This window comes from Penicillium canescens (assembly GCF_028828765.1).
Source record: "Penicillium canescens strain IBT 15451 chromosome Unknown utg000008l_segment0_segment0, whole genome shotgun sequence".
In the NCBI taxonomy this organism is placed as follows: Eukaryota; Fungi; Ascomycota; class Eurotiomycetes; order Eurotiales; family Aspergillaceae; genus Penicillium; species Penicillium canescens.
In genome coordinates, this window is record NW_026703970.1 from 705,845 (window position 1) to 724,731 (window position 18,887).

The following is an 18,887-nucleotide window of genomic DNA, read 5'->3' on the forward strand; positions in this document are numbered from 1 at the left end:
ACAACCAGATCAGTCAAGTGAATCTCTGAACGTAAAGGCCCAGTTGATAATATTAACAGTGTCTTGGTTATGAAAAGAAAGATGTTAATAATAATTATGACGTGTAAGGCATTCTTTATGTTTCGGGACATCGTGGCTCCTGCGGCGAGAAAGCTTCTGGATGGCTTCCTAGAGGCGATAAAATGTTGATCAAGACACGCTTTTTGCAGCACGAGGAGATATGGGATGATAGGCGAATATATTTATATGAGAATTAACATTACGAAGTTGGAAAGAAAGGGAAAAGACTGGGGGAAAAATACTAATCTGAAAGACGGCCCGCTTTGAATGAGATATATAGGGATAGGAACAATGCATGTACCTACTCGAAGAGATTACCAATGTATAAGTTATAGAAATAAACAGAAAGGAAAAAATAAAAAAGACGACGGCAACTATGGTGCTTGAGGCCTTTGGTAGTTCCGCTTTGTGAGGTGGTGGTATTCTTGCGCGAAAACACTCAGAACCCATTTCACCACAATCAAGTATTACCAAAAATTATATGTTACTTGAATTACATAAAATTCTCCACACTAGGAGGTTGAGGGATCTACGAAGAAAAAAGGCCGAGAATGAGACACGCAAGTGAAGGAGAAATAGAAGTGAAAGAAATTTTAGGTATAGGTAAATCACACAAATAATCTAGCAGGGATGTATCTAAAAGTAGTGTCGTAGCTGAACTTACCCAGCCACTTGAGCTGTTTGCAGTGGAGCATGCAAGTGGAAATTGTTGTCCACGGGTGAGTCTGAGGGAGGAGGGATCGCACTGGTAGTCTTGTCCAAAGGTCCTCCCAGGGCCATAAGCACTTGCTCCTTAGTGGTATCGCCAAGCCCAGCAGCCTTCAGGGTCCTTCCGTGTTCAAAGTAGTCAAATCCACTCACAACAGAAGCCATCTCGATGAGTGCCCGGATGGTCGGCGAAGTCAAACCACACTTCAGACCGAGCTCATACCAGGGGACCATTCCGTAAAGAATATCCTCCAGCAGATAGCGGTGTTTCAGGGTAGTTGGAGAGCTCTTGGTCTTGTTGTGGATCACTGAGCACGCGGCGAAATCATGGTAGTCGCTGTATTCGCGGTCGTTGCTGTAGTTGTGGTTCATGTAGGTCGTGATGGGGACAAGGTCAAGACCGTAAGCGTGAGCAATCGCAAGACGTTCCTTGTCCACTTTTTCTGTCACACGAGAGACTGATGGTGACATTCCCTGGGCGTAGAAGTAGAAATCGCCCTTGGTGGCCTCGATCCAGCCCGCGTTCATGAGCGCCGCTGGGCAGTGCACGACTGGGTTGATGTTGTTCAAGCCCACTTCGAGTAGGTTCTGACACCACACAAGCTTCTGCGAGAAGATCGACTCGACCTGGCGTCGGAGACCAAGTTCGGCATCAGCATCAAGGCGCTCGACCTGTGTGGTGGGTGGCTCGGCCCAGATGGCCAGGCTTTTCTTGACCCCCTTGACAAATACTGTGTCCCCTGTAATGCGGGTGGCATAAGGGGAGATATCGGTTTCGAGGATGGCATGGGCATTGACCTTTTGGCGAGCGGAGAGGTAGAAGAAGTTGCCGACGTTGATAATGAGAGTGTGGTTGCGCAGGTCAAACTGGCTCAGGAGCTGCAAGATGGTATCTTGTCCATACGATGGCACTGTGGTCACAATGAACTGAGAGTGACGGATGGCCAGGTACATGTCGCTGGTGGTCTTAATCTGGAACCTTCCAGTGACCGCTCCGCTTGAATTCAACCAGCCATCATTGTTCTCGATCATCGTGGTTCCGCCACGGTGATCGGGGTGACCATACAACATGACTGACTTTCCACGGCTCGCCAGGTCCGCAGAAAAGGCACACCCACAAGGGCCTGCGCCGATGACAGCGACCGATGAGACGGTATCGAGAGTTTGAGGCCATGATGTATGCTATGAGACTTGTGTTTTATTTCGTTTTTGGTGAGGGAGGAGGAAGATAAAATATGTCGTGAGGAAGATATTGGACGTTTTTGTCTTGCTGGATAGATCGGAGGAGATACGCCGGTTTAAATATTGCTTGCCGAGGGTCAATGGATCTATACCAACGTGAGCTCCATATAGTATTGTTGGGCATTGAAGGCAAGATTCGCACCCGTAGTCTCTTTCCGAATCATGTCCTCTATACCTCGAACATAGTAACGATCGCCACAACGAAGCTCTCTTGGGTTTGCGTCATGCCAATCCTCTTGGCGAGAACCCTGGGTATACTTCACGTGTCAACTGTCGCGGGCCTATGGCAATAGATGAGTCTAGGATCATCATGGCGTGATCTGGTACACTGTTGCAATTGTTCCTCCGTGCAGTGGTTGAGTGTGGATCGTTCCCAGCATGTTGAAGTTGTGTTGAAATATTGTCGGTTCAGGAGACTTATTGGGCTATATACTGGGAATTCATTACACAATTGAATCGCAGATCACCGAGAAAATGAGTCTAGACATATGATGAAGCACATAACGAACGACTTAATGAACGATCAAGGATGCATAATTTGACTTTCGTGCAAGCATTGTTTTGTTTGCTCCGGTGGATTCTTCATGTGTTCTTCATACGGAGTATACGGAGTATATACAGTGTACGACGTGCGTTAAGGCTGATCCTAGTGCATGGCAGGGGTCTAGCTGTAATCAGCTCATCTGATTTAGTGCAGGGGAAGAGTGGACCGAACGGTGTAAAATTATCAATCGATCTGATAGTCATTATATAAACTTGGCGCCAGAATATTTGCACCACAGAGGAACAAGCAATGAGGCGGGTAGATCAAACCACTAATATCAGACCCTCCTACCCACGAGTCTTCAGGGTCCTCCAACGGCCCTGCAGATCCCTAAGTTGTAGGGGTTAACATCAACCCACCGAATTCCATGAGATCCCGAAGTCTCCGTAAGCCCGTCCCCAAGCCGAAAGACGGCGCCCGAGACGGTTTTTCCCGCGGGTATTCGTCTTTCTGAGGGTAATGATTTTCACCTCTCTGGATAATTTTTGAGCACTTGCCGATCATTCTGTCGAGACTGCGAAAAGCACATCATCAAAATCTTTCCAACTATTTTGGTGGAACCGTTATGCAGAATCATACGTCAGCCTTTTCCTATCCCCTTCTGGTCTTCTCTTTTTGCTCCGATGGATTGTTCATGAGAAACGAAGGGAACATGAAAAAGGGGCCCAGTGAACCTAATTGCCATAGGAATTGTCCGATTTACTCTTTTTTGATCTGTCTGCCAATTCGCAACCCATTCGATTGACAATGAATTCAGACACCACCCTTTCAGAGGTTCCCCGGCCGTACAGCTCTTTTAGCACAGGAAAGAAGAGATACATTGTCTCTACAGCGGCCGGAGCTGGCCTCTTTTCCTCCCTGTCGGCACAGATTTACTTCCCGGTCCTGAATACACTAGCCGAGGATTTGAATGTGTCTGCCTCCTTGATCAACCTGACTGTCACAAGTTACATGGTATGTAGGCACCATGGACCCTTTACGATCGAGAAATGAAAGCTAACAGCTCGTTGTTCTACAGATTTTCCAAGGGATTGCTCCCATGTTTATTGGTGACTTTGCAGACAGAACAGGTCGTCGACCCGCGTATATCATTTGCTTCATTATTTACATCGCCTCAAACATCGGCCTCGCTTTACAAGACAGCTATGCCGCTCTTATCGTTTTACGATGCTTGCAAAGCTCTGGAATCAGCAGTAGTGTTGCGCTGTCTGCGGCTACCGTTGCCGATATCAGCACCAAACAAGAACGAGGATCGATGATGGGCTTCGTCATGGCAGGGAATTTTATGGGACCAGCCATTGGACCCATTATAGGTGGTCTCCTATCCCAATACCTGGGCTGGCGATCTATATTCTGGTTTCTGACCATCGCATCTGGTGTCTTTTTGCTGCCTCTTCTGCTGTTCCTCCCTGAGACAGCAAGAAATGTTGTTGACGATGGCTCCATTCCAGCACAGCCATGGAATCAACCTTTCATTCAATATTTCTATCGCCGGAGCTCAGACAAGAAGGCTGCCTCGTCCAAGGCCATTGATGAGCAGCCGGATAGCAGTGACTCGCCAAAGAAGATCGAGCACAGGCTCCGATTCCCCAATCCACTGAAACCTCTTAAACTTGTCTGCCACGTCAACTCTATCATTATCCTGTTGGTCACAGGGGTTATCATGGGCGGAAACATGACAGTGCTCTCATCTATCACTGAGATCTACACCGCGCAGTATGGCCTGGACGAACTTGAGATTGGTCTTTGTTATATCACGCTGGGCACTGGATCCATCGTGGCCTCCGTTGTGACCGGCAGACTACTCGACTGGAACTATCGTCGCATGGGCTTGAAAAGGGCCGCGGACTCTACCTCCGGACAGACAACGGATGATAAAATTCCAGTTGAGAAGGCTCGAAGTATGGTCACTATCCCACTTGTTGTCTTGGGAAGTGTGACCGTGCTGGCCTTTGGGTGGGTACTCAAATACGGTGAACCCCTACCAGCACCCGAAGTTCTTCTTTTCTTTGTCGGTGTTGGACAGACAGGTGGCTTTATTTCTACTTCGACCCTTTTGGTCGATTTGCACACGTCAAACCCTGCCGCTGCGACCGCTGCCAACAACATGGTACGGTCTTTCTTCTCGGCTGGCGCGTCTGCTGCTATTGATCCAATGTTGAATGCAATGGGTCGTGGCTGGGCATTTACCCTTGTTGCATTCATTCTGTTGGGTACTATACCTTTCCTCTTGTTGCTGTGTGGAATGTGGCGTCAAGAAAAAGACTCTGGGTTGAGGTCGGAGCACTAAGAAATGTTACTGAAATGAATAGATACCACCATAGATAACCGGATAGACAAATAGAAATAGAAGAGAGACTTGGCAGCTGACGAACTTGTGAATGGCTCTCACAATACCGATCCAACTAGCTTGAAAGGAAGATGGGTCTCCCTAGACCATCTGTATTATGGGCCTTGAATCAAGTAGACTCGGCCGGTCCTAGTACGCGTATCGAACATGAGCATTTCTCCCTTTTCTATTCTACACCAGTATACATCAGAAGAGATCATCAACAACGCGCACATCGTGCGGACCATTCATTGTGTTTGATCAATATTCTGGTTACAGGGCCTTACATACAATTGCCTTCAAGAAACCATGCTCCCCTGCAGCTACTCTCGATTCTGGTGGTCATCCCCTCCTTCTTCCCCATGCCCGACTTCTCCCTGGTCTTCTACATCTGCTGTCCAGTTACGTAGAGGTTCCGCTACTCGTTCAATTATATTATCCCAGTCAGTGGGTGGCATCCACATCCTTCTGGCTCGTCCTCGCCGCGTATTGGTGGTATCTCTGGCCTACGTCTTGTTGTGCAAAAGTCTGGGTTCCTTCGTTGTGTCTCCTAGTTTCATGAAACTTTTATTGTCATACTAGAACACATTCGATGTTACACACCAATAATCTCAATTAAACCTATTACTCATATCTGATTCTGTCATCCGATACTACACTATTATCAAATTTTCACTCTCTTCACCGACGCAGCGAAGGCTTGACGCGGGCGGGTTGTTCCTTTGCCCGCTTTTTTGCTTCCGGCTGCTCTTCCGAGTGGTCACGGTGTAGAGACGAGCGCGTCGTATATATAAACAGGCGTCTTCATTTTCGGTTGCGTATCTAGCCCATGCTCTACAATCAAGTATTTCGTACCCTATAAATCAGATGGTTAGGCAAGACGGTTCAATCGATCGAAAGAGTAATGATTCACGCTACTAACCCTCGCACTTCTAAGCCATCTTCATCGTTGATTTTCGTCTCGGTCAGCTTTTGGTAGTAACCGCGAAGGTTCTTCCAGTCGGTGTTCAACGGGCTAGACTTGTGGACGCCTTTCAGGCGTCGACCCTCTTTTCCTCGCTTAAGCTCGAGGGACCAGCCCGAGAACCGGTTCTGGTCATTGTTCGACGCCTGGTGAAGGGCCTTCTCGGGATCCCGCCATTTTGGCACATTGGGCTCCAGTTTTGTCTTGCCGAAACAATATCTATGCCGGTGTTAGTACGGATCAACAGGGTAGCGCTCTGCCCCTGTCACTAACCGCTTCCATCGGCTTTCAATCCGCTCTCGTCGTTCGATGGTGCCCGAGCTTTGTCAAAATCCTCATCAATCTCAGAGGTCGATTGCAGTATCGGCTAGGGGATCGTTGTAGAGCCATCTCGGAGATGTGAACTCCACACTGTGCCGCAGCACTTGATCCTCCACCGGGATTCCATTATCCCATATCTTTCTGCCGCTTTCACACACTTCGACAACTACGTAAAAGAACCCAGCTAAATAGCTTCAGTAAAAGTTTTTATATTGACCTTCGGCATTACTGTCGCCTCCACTTTACATTTCAGTATCAAACAACGATAGCATTCATTGGATCTCTGTGAATTTCCGTCTCAACCGATGTCCAAAGCGATGAGCAATCATAATTGGGATAGCCGCGCAGACCACGATCGCGGCCTGTGTGCCGAAACTTACATCCACACCAACCTTGGCTGCCCAGGGTGATTGGAAATATCCAACACCGAAGCCACCAAATGTGCGCGCGAAGTTGAGCCAGCCTCCCAGCTCAGCCGGCATGCTTGGGTAGGAGTCGAGCAAGTATGCCTGCACAGCAACTGACATCGTCATACAGCCCACGACGAATGTTCCCCAACCGAAAACGATAGCGGCAACATTCAAGTGGTATCTCAGAGCCTCGCCAACAAGAATAAGCGCCGGGGCCATGAGTCCAATCGATATATAAGCCATCCAAAGACGTTGTTCAGGCTCAAAAACGCCTCGATGCTTATGGACGTATCGGCGCGCCAAATAATCATTGAAGAAATGGCCGAAAACCTCGCCGATGACAACGCCTCCGATAGGTGTGAAGTAAAGGAAACCCAGGCCCTTGTTCGAATAGCCGTAGCCCCCGATACTTTGCGGTTGCGCGAATAGAATGCTAGTAGAAATGTTGATTCCAATAGCCCACGCGAAGATCATAAGGCTAGTTCAAACGTCAGCTCCCAAAGGCTAATTGAGTCGTAACGGAAGAGAATCTGACTAGTTCAGGCACGTTAGAAAGACCACCGGTCTTGTGATAGCAAGGACGAATCTCTTAATGGCTGTAAGTGTCTTTGGAAAATAGGCCTTGTGATGCTGCAGCTGCCACACTCCAAGAAGTCGTGAAAAGCGACCAGCCACACCTGCTGGCCTGCATGGGTGCTCATGACTATCCTTCTGACGGTTGTACCATGTCTCGTCCACGAAGAGTGCAACCAACACGACTTGCAAACCGACAACACCCAAGCAGAGCCAGTAAACGTCTGGCCAGTGCCCCGTCTGCGAAATAATAAAATTTCCCAAACACGGCCCGAGGTAAGGAGATGCGATGTAGAGTGCAGCCCAGAGGCCGATTTTGCGGGCGCGTTCGTGAAAGAAAAACAGATCCTTGATGAACGCAATGACCATGGTCTGACCAGCCGTGAGGAAGAGCGCTGTAAGCACTCGCATAGCGAAGTAGCACTCATATGTTGGCGACACTGCAGCGCCAATACTGAACCCGAACCCAGCTATGGTGGTCCAGAAAAGAACAGGCGCTCGTCCCAAACAGGAACTCATTGGCACCCAGATGAGTCCACCAATGCCGCTGGAGCATCATCAGTAATTCTGTGAGCTCTGAGAAAATAGGGAAACGCACCCAAATAAGACATTCATACTATTAGCACGGTTGGCTGTGTCGGGAGAGATTTGCCATTCGATTGCTTGGGGGAAGATAACAGAAGGACCCATTGCAGAAGTGAAGTCGGCACACAGGGCACCCCAGGCTATAGTAATCAGAATACAGTGTTTCTTGGCCCACGACCAGTTGAGGGGGTCATTGGGGTCATCGGTTGGCTGAGGTAGAAGCACAGTCTGTCTAAGTCAGTCCTGAGTGGCACGTGAATAATATCGGTGGCATTGCCATACATGTCCGTCAGGCGCGAGTTTGAGCGAACTCTCGCCCTGAAAGCCTTCAGTGTCGACCAGGATGCCTGCTTCCGACTTGACCGCGTCCGGAATTGGCTTTACCATCACAGTACGCCCCTGCTCATCATGGGCGTACTCAGGTTTTTCATCCAAGCTGGGAAGAGAATTAGGCATCGGGAGGGTGGCTATTGTAGCCATGTCTTCTGACAATTGAACGGTCTACGTAAAGAAAACCACTCACTGGAGATATCAAACAGGGCCCGGGGAGTATAAGTACTAGTACCATCTACCCCATGGAATACGGCCCATGTGGGGACGAGGTCAAAGCTCTGACCAGGAGAGATCGCTACCCCATGAAAACGGAGATCTCGGGTTAGCCTACTTTGGTGGGGCCTGTCAAAGTCATTCTCCACATGTGAGCACAGTTTGACGAGGGTCTCTACTTTGGTGGGGCCCTATCACTGCCATTTACAGTGGAAGGCTTAATCAGTTGGACAGTTTTTCTTTCGATTCTTGAGTCTGCAGAGAATAGCGAGGGACGCTATGCCTCTTACGCATTTGATCTACTCTGATTATTGGCTCAAATGAAAGCCTCTAGCCTTCATTAGCCTAGTGGATTAAACTTAAATCAGAAGAAACATTGCTGCAGAGTACAGGTTACAGATTGCTGCTTGTTAGACTGATTCGGCCTCCGGCTGTATGGGGGATCATGTATCTTTTGCTCCAGGTGGCTAAATACCAGGTCTCTTGATATTCATGGACGTAGGGCACTGAATATTCATTATTCTTCCATTATTCCTCCAAACAACAGAACAGAGCCACAACAGTTATCCTCGGCACTAGTAGCCGCACTTTTCTCCAAGGAAATTCAATCGCCCTTTGTGCATGCTATTATGTTCTTGAATTTAAGTTTAATTATGCGGGTCAAGTTTCCTGAAACTTTCTAAAGACCCTCGGAGTTTTTGCGGGGATAAGCCTTTGCTCGGGCATTTCACCTTCTCGGCCTCGGAGAATACCCTACGGGGACTAATAACGGTTATGGAGAGATATCTTAAGAGACGTGGTACAAATATGCCTTCAAAGTGCAAACTCCTCTTGTCAATCAACAACTCTCTCCCATGCAATTTTATCTGGTAATCACGGCTCCTGTACTCATAATTTCTCCTATCTTACAAGAAGGATGTCGGAGCAGGCTGAGAAGAATTTCCGGGTGGTCATTGTGGGAGGCTCAGTCGCAGGCCTGACACTGGCACATTGTTTGGAACGCACAGGAATCGACTATCTTGTTCTCGAGGCATATAAGGATATTGCGCCTCAGGTTGGCGCATCAATCGGCCTGCTACCGAATGGTATCCGTATTCTGGATCAGCTGGGACTCTGGGATTCGATTGCCAGTTTCGTTGAGCCGACGATTCGAGGCAGCGTCTGGGTAGACAATGGCAGGCTGCTTCTCAAAGGAGACCTACCAGAACTGCAACAGAAACGGTAGGTGTGATGTGTTTCTCCTAGCGAATAGTGGCTAATCATATTCCTTAAGTTTGGGGTACCCCACAGCATTCCTGGATCGACAAGTGGTCCTCCAGGTCCTCTCTGAACGCTTACCGGATCCATCCAGGGTACTCGTCAACAAACGGATCGTATCCGTGGAACATTCCGAAGAAGGAGCGGTAGTTCATTGCAAGGACGGCTCACAGTTTCACGGACATGTGATAGTGGGCGCTGACGGTATCAATAGCATGATCCGAAATGAGATGTGGCGTCGCTTTGATGAACAAGGGCTCTCACGCCGTATCGGCCAAGACAGGACAGGTGAACAATCTACTTCATGCTGTCCGCTAGATTATATACTCCCGTGACGCTTCTAACTATGGCTTCATTTACAGCTGTCACTGCAACCTACCGGTGCCTATTTGGCATTTCGTCACCACTACCGACGCTCGTCCCTGGTGATGGCCATCGTGTATATAACAACGATTGGTCCTCCCTCATTGTGGTGGGAAAACAGGGACGTTGTTATTGGTTCATCTTTGAGAAGATGCAGCAGGTCTACCATGCACCGGATATCCCACGCTTCTGTGAAGAAGACGTAACCGAATTTGTCAACACCTACTTGGATCGCACCCTTGTCGCCAGCACAGTTTTTCGGGACTATTGGGACAGACGAGTATCGTACGGGTTGCTTGCCCTGGAAGAGGCACAGCATGAGCACTGGACCATTGATCGGCTGGCCTGTATCGGGGATTCGATCCACAAGATGACTCCACATTCGTAAGTTCGGAACGCCAACGTTAGGCCTAATGTGCACCTGGAGCTAATCCGTGAGAACCTGCATAGGGGACAAGGGGGAAATAATGCAATCGAAAGTGCCACAGCTTTGGCAAATGGCCTAGGTGAATTGAAGCGGCTGTACGGCGGTGCTCCACCTCCGCTAGAGGCGATTAGGCGCGTTCTAACAACCTATGAGTCCTCGCGTCGCTTCCGAGCAAATCAAATGGTTCAAATGGCTGGCCATCATACGCGGCTGGAAGCCCTAGCTACTCCGAAGGACAGGTTTCTTGCGCGACACGTCCTGTGTCGACTTGGCGATGCCCTGGCTGATGCGAATTGTTATGCTATGGTTGGCGCGACGAGGTTTGAGAGTCTCCCTTTGCCAGCTAGGTCATTTACTGCTACGATGCCCTTTGATCCCCAGGTCGGATTGGGCCATAGGGAGAGCAAGCTATGGCGAAGTGTGTGTGCAATTCCCTTAGTGGGGCTCGCACTCTACGCTTGGTCTGCAAACCTGAATGCAATACCCAACATATTTTCTGGCTCAGGACCGATCAACCAACAACATTTGGTTAGCTTTTTGGCTGATCTGAGTACTACGCAACTCATCTGGGTTATCGAGAGCCTACGGCGTGGAAATGCTTGGACTCTGATGACCCTCGGACCGGTTATCGGCGGTTTCTTATCTCAAGGCGCCGGGATTGGCGTGATAGCTCCCTTATACTACTTCATCCACCATATCCAGACTCCTCAGGAGAAGTATCTTGCTCTAGACCAGCGCATGGTGCCTACCGAAGATGCTAAAGTGATTATTCCGGCCCTCTTTCTGGGCTATATCGCACCCACGGTTGGGGTCCTCCTCTCAGTGGAAAGAAATCGCCCTTTCGCCCGAACCACCTGGCAACTGTTCCCGTTCTGGGTCACCGTCCTCCGTCATATTTTTAAGAAAGCCGTGGGGCAGACCAGTGGACGGGATCGCATTGAGCAGCCCAACAAGGATCTCCCCTATCTCCGCTATGCTTACATATTCACGGGAGGTATTTCAGCCATCACAGGTCTCTATACCGTCCTACAGTCGCCACCTGTGAGCGAATTTTCTCCCACACTAAGGGCAATCCACACTGAGCAAATGATCACACTCACATCTGCCCTATACTGGGAGGCTCTACAATTCTGGGATTTGTACAAAGCGAAGAAGTTGAGTGTGCATTGGTTTAAGGTACTTGTAGTACTTGGTGCTACATGCGTGACAGTCGGCCCTGCAAGTACCGTTGCGTTAGGCTGGGCATGGAGGGAACAAATGATGGCACTAGGGCGATCAACACCCGATTCAGGGGACGAGAGAGACGTGAAATTGTAGATATTTGGAATATATGCAGACCCACGAACAGAAACTGGGTTGCTTAGGCATCTGACATTTTGCAATCGCTATTAAAACACAAACAGTATGTGATTGCTTCTCTCATAGGACATGTAAACGCATTGCATCTTCTGACTCTGTTCGCAACAACTGTCGCTTTGCTTGTGGTCGCTTTGGAACTGGCCGACATTTCAAGGTAGAGCGGTGAAAGTCAATGATTAACGCCCGCCCGAGAAATGTCGGCTAAGGGACCTAGGGTTCTTATATATTTTTAGGCGTTCGCCTTCTGGCAGTCTATTATTACTAAGACAAATAAAGTAGATCGTTAGTCTCTCTCCTAGACATTGAACGCAAACAGAAGCGATCGCTTAAGAGAAAGTATCGCAACTCTTATCTAAGGGGACAGACTTCTGCCCCTTAGGTAGGGGGGCAGTAGGTGATATATCGGCAGCATCGGCGGTGCACTTTTACGGGGCGCGAGGCCGCGAGGGAGCACCCTCTTCCGTATCATAGACCGCAATCATTACTTTAATTGTAGCAATTCGACGCTTATATTCTTTCTCGACTGTTATACCCGTATTATACATGTATCCCACAGTCTTTCCTTGTATCCTTCCTTTTTGATCGCCAATGCCAATCTCAACAAATCACATATACCAACAATTGTCACGTTAATACACCGTCAATCCTTTCTCCAACCATCTATGAGCCCTCGAAGTTTACCACACGCCTTTGCTTCTGGGACTTCCATATGAGAGCTTCTATGTCTCCTCTGCTTCTCAAAAATTGCAATGAAGCTGCTCAAAGCTATGAGATCGAACTCATCGCCATATGAAACGACCATTTCCAGTGTACCACAAGCAGTTGAATTCGACACATTCTCATGAACAAGAGCAACGACGTTGCCCGTCTCTTCGTCCAACAATGTAAGACTTGAGGCTTTTATCCACTTAAATGAGTGCGGTATTTTCGTTGTGGATGATTGCACCCCATTCACCCCTGGAGGCGGTTCGATCATTGCCGCGAAGCGATATTGCACGTCACTGGGGGCATCACGGGTGGATTTGGACCACCACCCAACAAACATCTTCCCATGCGACTGGTTGGACTTGTGTGATGCCTTGAAAAATCCGGTGTCACACTGAATAGAGCTTGCCTTCTCCCCATATCTGCATTGCGCGATTTGTCGTCCAGGCGTTCTGGTGCCCTTGTATATGATGAGGTCTGGTTTCGTGATGTTCCTCGTGTAAACTTCAACATAAAATGCGAGCTGCTGGTTCTCGGAGTACACTTGATAGTCGCTTAGTGGACGATGGATATGATAAAAGGTCGAATTTGTTTTTGGGGTTGCTACTGTCTCATATGCCAGTGGATCATTGGCTTGATATGGAGGTAGAGTATCATCAGTGCCACTCATTGTGAAGGGAGACTGATTAACTGTAGTCATACTGTATTCAGCAGTATAGTAGGAAATATCGCACGCTGCAATTATTTACACATTACGGACTGTCTCAATATATGCTTCCTCTTCATTGTGGCTTGCAGTGACTCAAACAGAAGGTTGTTATGATGCCCAACCCGTATTGGGATCCCGAGCTATTCCACCCCGTAGCTATACGTGCGCTATGCTCAAGGCAGACATTGGCTTGACTCTAAAGCTCGCGGGCACCCAATGTGGTTAGTACATTTACTGAGTCAGAGGCTAGCCTTGTAGTGTAAATCTCAGCACGCTACGACCTCGATCCCCACAATCTCACCGATTAGACATCTGTCAACCACAGATTCTAAAGTCTAATTGGTCGCATATATTGGCGGTGTACATGTACACCCTGAGAGAAAGCATCAAAAGGTATTGACCAGCAAGAGTCAATATACATTGGTTTTCGCGGTTTCTGTGGCAAGCATATCTTTATGATCGCAGATATTAGGTTTTGAAATTTGGAAATATTTGGTGTCTTAATCATAGCTTGACGTAGATATATATTGCAATTAATAACTGTCTAAGTACAGTATCTGTGCAAATCAGAGATACAAATGGGGCATATAAAGCATTGATTTAAAAGCGACAAGTCGACCACTATTGATCGGTTGTCCACCAAAGTGCCAAGGAGTGTGTAGTTTGAGTAAGAGCGTTGTTATTGACAAGCGACCGACTTCAGATATCAGAGAAGCTTTGTTTGTATGTTTGTTTGAAACCAATGATCCTTGAGCGGCCCTTTAAACACTCCAGTCTATTTCAATCGATGGAGCAGTATACTCGGAGGGATCTGGAAGGAATTGTGACTAACTTTATTGTTATGACTGTTGGTGACTTGGTGGTCAGGCCACATACTCGCGATTTATGATGGTCAAGGCCGGTGCCATCTTGCATTACTAGACTTTTTACGAAATCAAGTCACCCTGTTATACAGCCAACTATCAGGTCAAAGCATACGGCATAGTTTATTTGTCGGTCAAATGATCTGCGACCACGAGATCTTATTCCTAGCTAGGTCCACATCGATCGACATGAAGATGGACATTCATTCGACACACAAGTAAGTTGCTGTACGACTTAACGCACAGGTTGAGTCTCTAAAAGGAATCAAAAAAGTTTCAAGATATACCCCTATAGTTGGCAAGGGAAGTCTTGGCGGAGGACCGTTGAAGTCATTGATTATCACGAACCCCTATGACATCATTTTAGGATGTGCGCTATCACATCCGATTGACGATTGATACTTTTTGCACCCTAACCGAGAAGAACGTAGTTCTCTTGGCTTCAAATTGTATAACCTTTGTCTTCTGCTGTTCATGTTATATGGTGGAAAAGAGTAGCCTAGTAGTCCTGTACCGCAGTTAAAACACATCTGGATTGGGCTCTTGCAACGCCAAGACTAGATTCCACCTCATTTAACAAAGAAGACAGCAAATCCTGGTCAGGTCAATCAATTGTGGAGAAAGAAAGTTGGCCGTTCAACTCAGGTTGCAAATAGATGGGCGGTAGAGCTGTTACTATCGTCATACCATTTCCAGGGTTGGACCGATGACGTAGCCTGGGGAGAGCTTCTGGGCCACATCATCCATTTTATGTCCTGTTATACATCTACAGTCTACAAATTATTTTAATCAATTTCTCTAGCTCCTGGGGCTTGTTTGAAGGCATCTCATCTCCAATATTCACGTATACACCCTGCCTCGAGCTACGATCAAGCTGCCGAAGTCCACATCCCAGAAGGTTCGCCCACCATGGCAGGGGAGGAATCCAAGGCTCCTCAGAGCCGGAGAGTTGGAGACCATTGGAGTGGCGCCAACCCTATCCCCACCATTCATAACTTCATGGAACATATCGACGCTGAGAAGAAGGAGCGGGATCGCAGAATTGACGGAGAGAATCGGATCAAGAAAGAAGAAGCTGCCCGCAAAAAGGGAGCAGAAGACTCGGGTGAACAGCCTGAGGCGAAAGATGGAGACGTTGTCGCTCACAAAGCCCGTGAGGTCTCCCAGGCCAAAGTGCGCACCGTGACGGATCCGACTACGGGCAAAGATATCGGTGTGGAGGATCAAGATGAGACATCTATGGAGACTGTCAAAAACCCTACGGTATGCAGAGGGACTCTTGGTAGCTCTGTGTATTCTATGCTAATGAATTTACAGTTGACGGTGCCGAATGCCAATATTGGAAAGGATACGGTACGTCACCACAGTATGATGAATGTTGGCAGTCAAACTGACAACCACAGAATGGAGTCCAAACCCGTCCCGACCAAGAGCTCGGAGAGTATAAAGAAAGTCAAGATATTACGGCTCCTCCCGATCCAATTGCTGAAGGCACCACCTCCGATGTTCCCATTCGAGGAGAGAAGACGAACGTTCTGTTCCACCCTACGCCAACTGTCTCATACAAGCCTATGTTTGACAATATTGAAAAACGCGCGACTGCACTCTGTATTGGAATTCCCGTTGCTATCATTATTTTGGGTCGGACGTTTGGAGGGTCACTTTGGGGCCTGATTCCCATGGCAGTTTGCATCACGAGCGGTGTATGGCTATGGATGCAGGAAGTTATCCGGAGTGGTCGAGATATGGAGTGGAGTAGTGAGCAGCTCCGTGGTGAGATGGTGAGTTCTCTTTCATGTGTCCATTTCGTGAGTCATTAACTGACAGCCAATTAGGCTACTGCCAACCTGCTTCCCGAGTCCGTAGAGTGGATGAATAGTTTCCTCGGCGTTGTATGGGGGCTCGTCAATCCAGAAATGTTGTCACCTGTGGCCGACACCATTGAAGATATTATGCAAGTGTCTGCGCCCAAAATTGTCGAGAATGTTCGAATTGCAGAAATCGACCAGGGCAACAACCCACTCCGCATCCTGAGCATGCGAGCTCTTCCCGATGAGCACGTTCAAGGCTTGAAGGATAATATCCATGAAGAGAACAAGAGGAATAAAGATCCACAGGAGGCCGCTGCCGCAGAGGAAGGAGGCAGTTATTACAACATGGAGGCCTCCTTCGCCTATCATGCAAAGCCAACCTCTCAGAGCACCTCATCCAAGGCACGCAACATGCACATGCAACTGGTATTCTACCTAGGTGTCCGAGGATTGTTTGGTGTCCCATTCCCAGTATTTGTGGAGCTCATTGAGATGGTGGGAACCGTTCGAATGCGCTTCCAAATGATGCCCGAAGCCCCCTTCATGAAAGATGTGACTTTCACATTGGTTGGGGTTCCCCATGTTAGGGCCGGTTGCATGCCTATGGTGCGAAGGGGAGTCAATGTTCTCAATCTTCCCCTTATCTCGAACTTTGTCAATTCCGCCATTAGCACTGCATGTGCCATGTTCGCAGCCCCCAAGTCGATGACCATGGACCTTGGTATGATGCTCTCGGGCGATGACATCCACAAGGATACTCTGGCTCTTGGTGTGATGTGGATTCGCATTCACCGAGCTGTCGGCTTAAGCAAGCAGGATACCCGTGGAAGTGAAGGTGGAGGCAGTGATCCATACATCAACCTCTCCTTCTCGAAGTACGGCAAGCCCATGTACTGTACTCGTGTAATTACGGACGACCTCAATCCCATATGGGAAGAGACTGCTGCTCTCCTCGTGACACCTGAATTGATCAAGGCCAACGAAAACCTGAGCGTCGAGCTCTGGGACTCGGACCGCAACACTGCGGATGACATCGTTGGAAAAGTTGAGCTTCCAATTCGGGAGATGATTCAGCATCCCGGCCGCATGTACCCCCAGGTATCAAAGCTCCAGGGCATGGACGAGGGCAGTGAGATGCCGGGTCAGCTGCATTGGGAGGTCGGATATTTTGGAAAGCCTAAGCTTCGCCCCGAGCTCCGAACCGATGGCAAGAAGAAGGATCTGCCCGAGAACCTCAAGGGTGATCCCAAGTTCGAGGACGAGAAGGGTGCTATCAACAACGAAGAAGAGGACGCAGTTATGCATACACCACCTGATCCTATTTGGCCTAGCGGTATTGTACACATTGTTGTGCATCAAATCGTGAACCTCCAAATTGCCAATATCAAGGGTAGTGATGGTAACCGCAAGGGCAAGGAGTATGAGCCGGCGAAGCCATATGGTGAGAACACAGAAGAGCAGGGTGATGACCTGCCCACCAGCTACTGCAAGGTTTTGCTCAATGACCAGCTGGTATGAACTCAGGGATACTCACCGCTCAAAACTTGACATACTAACCGTTGTTCTAGGTCTATCGCACTCGTGCCAAGGCTGTAAGTTCCAAACCAATCTTCAACGCTGGAACTGAGCGGTTCGTTCGTGACTGGCGCTCTGCTGTGGTGACTGTGACAGTCCGGGATCAGCGCTACCGTGAACACGATCCTATCTTGGGTGTCGTTCCGATCAAAATTTCCGACGTCCTCCAAACCAGCTCCCAGGTCACCCGTTGGTACCCTTTGGATGGAGGTATCGGATTCGGACGTATCCGCATTTCTGTCCTCTTCCGCCACGTTGAGACTAAGCTCCCACCCAACATGCTGGGCTGGGATGTTGGAACCTTTGAGTTCGCTGGACAGAAAATAACTGCCAAGGACTATGGTCGGCACACGAAGATCAAGCTGCGAACCGGGGGCAGCACGGGGAAGATCAAATGGCACAAATGCCATTTGACAGGAAGCGATGCAGTTTTTGATACCTCTGACGAGCAATTCCGTGACTCCCTCCGTATGCCAGTCAAGCACCGTTACCGTTCCCCTGTCGTATTTGAATTCCATTCCCAGGGCAAGCGCGGCTCCGTGGCGTACGCCGTCCTGTGGCTCCAGCATCTCGTCGATAACGAAGAAACCGACATCGATATTCCCATCTGGACGACCAAGATGGGCGCCCGTCTCACTCAAAACTATGTTACTGAACAGAACTGGCGTGCTAAGCAAGTGCCAGGACTCGAAGACTTGACCGAAGTGGGGCGTCTGCAGTTCCGATGCAAGTTCTCACCAGGAATCGATGAATCCCATGAGCGTTTCGTGGTCGACAATGACTCACGCGAGACATTTGAGACTTGGGAGGCGTGCATGGCACAGGGTGTCCGATCTCGCAGCGTCGAAGTCGAAGTTCCCGCCGAAGTCCAGGCCAAACACGAACAGTCTTTAATCGACGGACGCGACGTATTGAAACAAGCTTCCCCTGCCGAACGTCGGAAGTGGATCTCTAAAGATGGTTCAGACTGGAGTGGTGCATTTGGACACGACCCACGTGCATACACCGATTCCGTCGGACGCAAGGCCGCCGAGCCTGGACTCGACTCCCTCCCCACGATCCTGTCACCCCACCACCATTGAAGGGACAGGCTTCTTCCGAGCCAAACATTGAGGAACACGATCACGCCTCTCCTGGATCTGACAATGACACCTCTGACTCGGAAAGTGAGGAGTCCTCTTTGTCTCAGGGGCCTTCGGTCCTCAGTGGTAGCGCCAGTGGCAATGGCAATGCTGGGGCCTCGTCGTCGCAGGGGAGTAGCAGCCAGATTAACAAGGCGAACAAGCGCAGTGAGCAACGGCAACAGCGCGGTTTGATGCAGTGGCGTCCCGCTCGGAATGCTGCATTCGCCAAAGATGAGGCCAAGTTCGCGCTACGGAAGATCAAGAAGAAGATCGGCGCTGGCGATCTCACAGGTCGCGAGCCGGATGTCGAGACGGAGACTTAACGAAGTATGAAAGTTTCGGGTTTGGAGTTTGGGGCCCTAATTCAGCGTGTCCCCTTTCCTGTATAAAATGTTATTTTCATTGAGTTTCG

General features: G+C 48.9%; 6 protein-coding genes across 6 annotated transcripts; 3 read left to right on the plus strand and 3 right to left on the minus strand.

Moving 5' to 3' along the window:
- Positions 1-720: 720 nt before the first annotated feature.
- On the minus strand, positions 721-1,839 carry N7446_011140 (NAD/NADP octopine/nopaline dehydrogenase family protein; the record flags this gene model as incomplete). Its single annotated transcript, XM_058519882.1, has 1 exon — positions 721-1,839. The coding sequence occupies one exon, from the start codon at positions 1,837-1,839 to the stop codon at positions 721-723; it is 1,119 nt and encodes a 372-aa protein (XP_058367406.1).
- Positions 1,840-3,301: 1,462 nt separating this feature from the next.
- N7446_011141 (uncharacterized protein) lies at positions 3,302-4,844 on the plus strand (the record flags this gene model as incomplete). Its single annotated transcript, XM_058519883.1, has 2 exons — positions 3,302-3,508; positions 3,573-4,844. The coding sequence occupies 2 exons, from the start codon at positions 3,302-3,304 to the stop codon at positions 4,842-4,844; spliced, it is 1,479 nt and encodes a 492-aa protein (XP_058367407.1).
- A 948-nt stretch (positions 4,845-5,792) lies between these two features.
- On the minus strand, positions 5,793-8,216 carry N7446_011142 (major facilitator superfamily domain-containing protein; the record flags this gene model as incomplete). The annotated part of the gene is made up of 5 exons (XM_058519884.1): positions 5,793-6,066; positions 6,472-7,056; positions 7,114-7,698; positions 7,750-7,964; positions 8,019-8,216. 5 exons carry the CDS (start codon positions 8,214-8,216, stop codon positions 5,793-5,795), a joined length of 1,857 nt encoding a protein of 618 aa, XP_058367408.1.
- Positions 8,217-9,198: 982 nt separating this feature from the next.
- On the plus strand, positions 9,199-11,646 carry N7446_011143 (FAD-dependent oxidoreductase; the record flags this gene model as incomplete). The annotated part of the gene is made up of 4 exons (XM_058519885.1): positions 9,199-9,503; positions 9,556-9,827; positions 9,902-10,286; positions 10,353-11,646. The coding sequence occupies 4 exons, from the start codon at positions 9,199-9,201 to the stop codon at positions 11,644-11,646; spliced, it is 2,256 nt and encodes a 751-aa protein (XP_058367409.1).
- Positions 11,647-12,328: 682 nt separating this feature from the next.
- Positions 12,329-13,063, minus strand: N7446_011144 (uncharacterized protein; the record flags this gene model as incomplete). Its single annotated transcript, XM_058519886.1, has 1 exon — positions 12,329-13,063. One exon carries the CDS (start codon positions 13,061-13,063, stop codon positions 12,329-12,331), a length of 735 nt encoding a protein of 244 aa, XP_058367410.1.
- Positions 13,064-14,730: 1,667 nt separating this feature from the next.
- N7446_011145 (C2 domain protein) lies at positions 14,731-18,798 on the plus strand (the record flags this gene model as incomplete). The annotated part of the gene is made up of 6 exons (XM_058519887.1): positions 14,731-15,228; positions 15,283-15,318; positions 15,369-15,746; positions 15,801-17,288; positions 17,345-18,347; positions 18,377-18,798. Exons 1-6 carry the CDS (start codon positions 14,875-14,877, stop codon positions 18,796-18,798), a joined length of 3,681 nt encoding a protein of 1,226 aa, XP_058367411.1. The 5' UTR covers positions 14,731-14,874.
- Between the last annotated feature and the right edge of the window lie 89 nt (positions 18,799-18,887).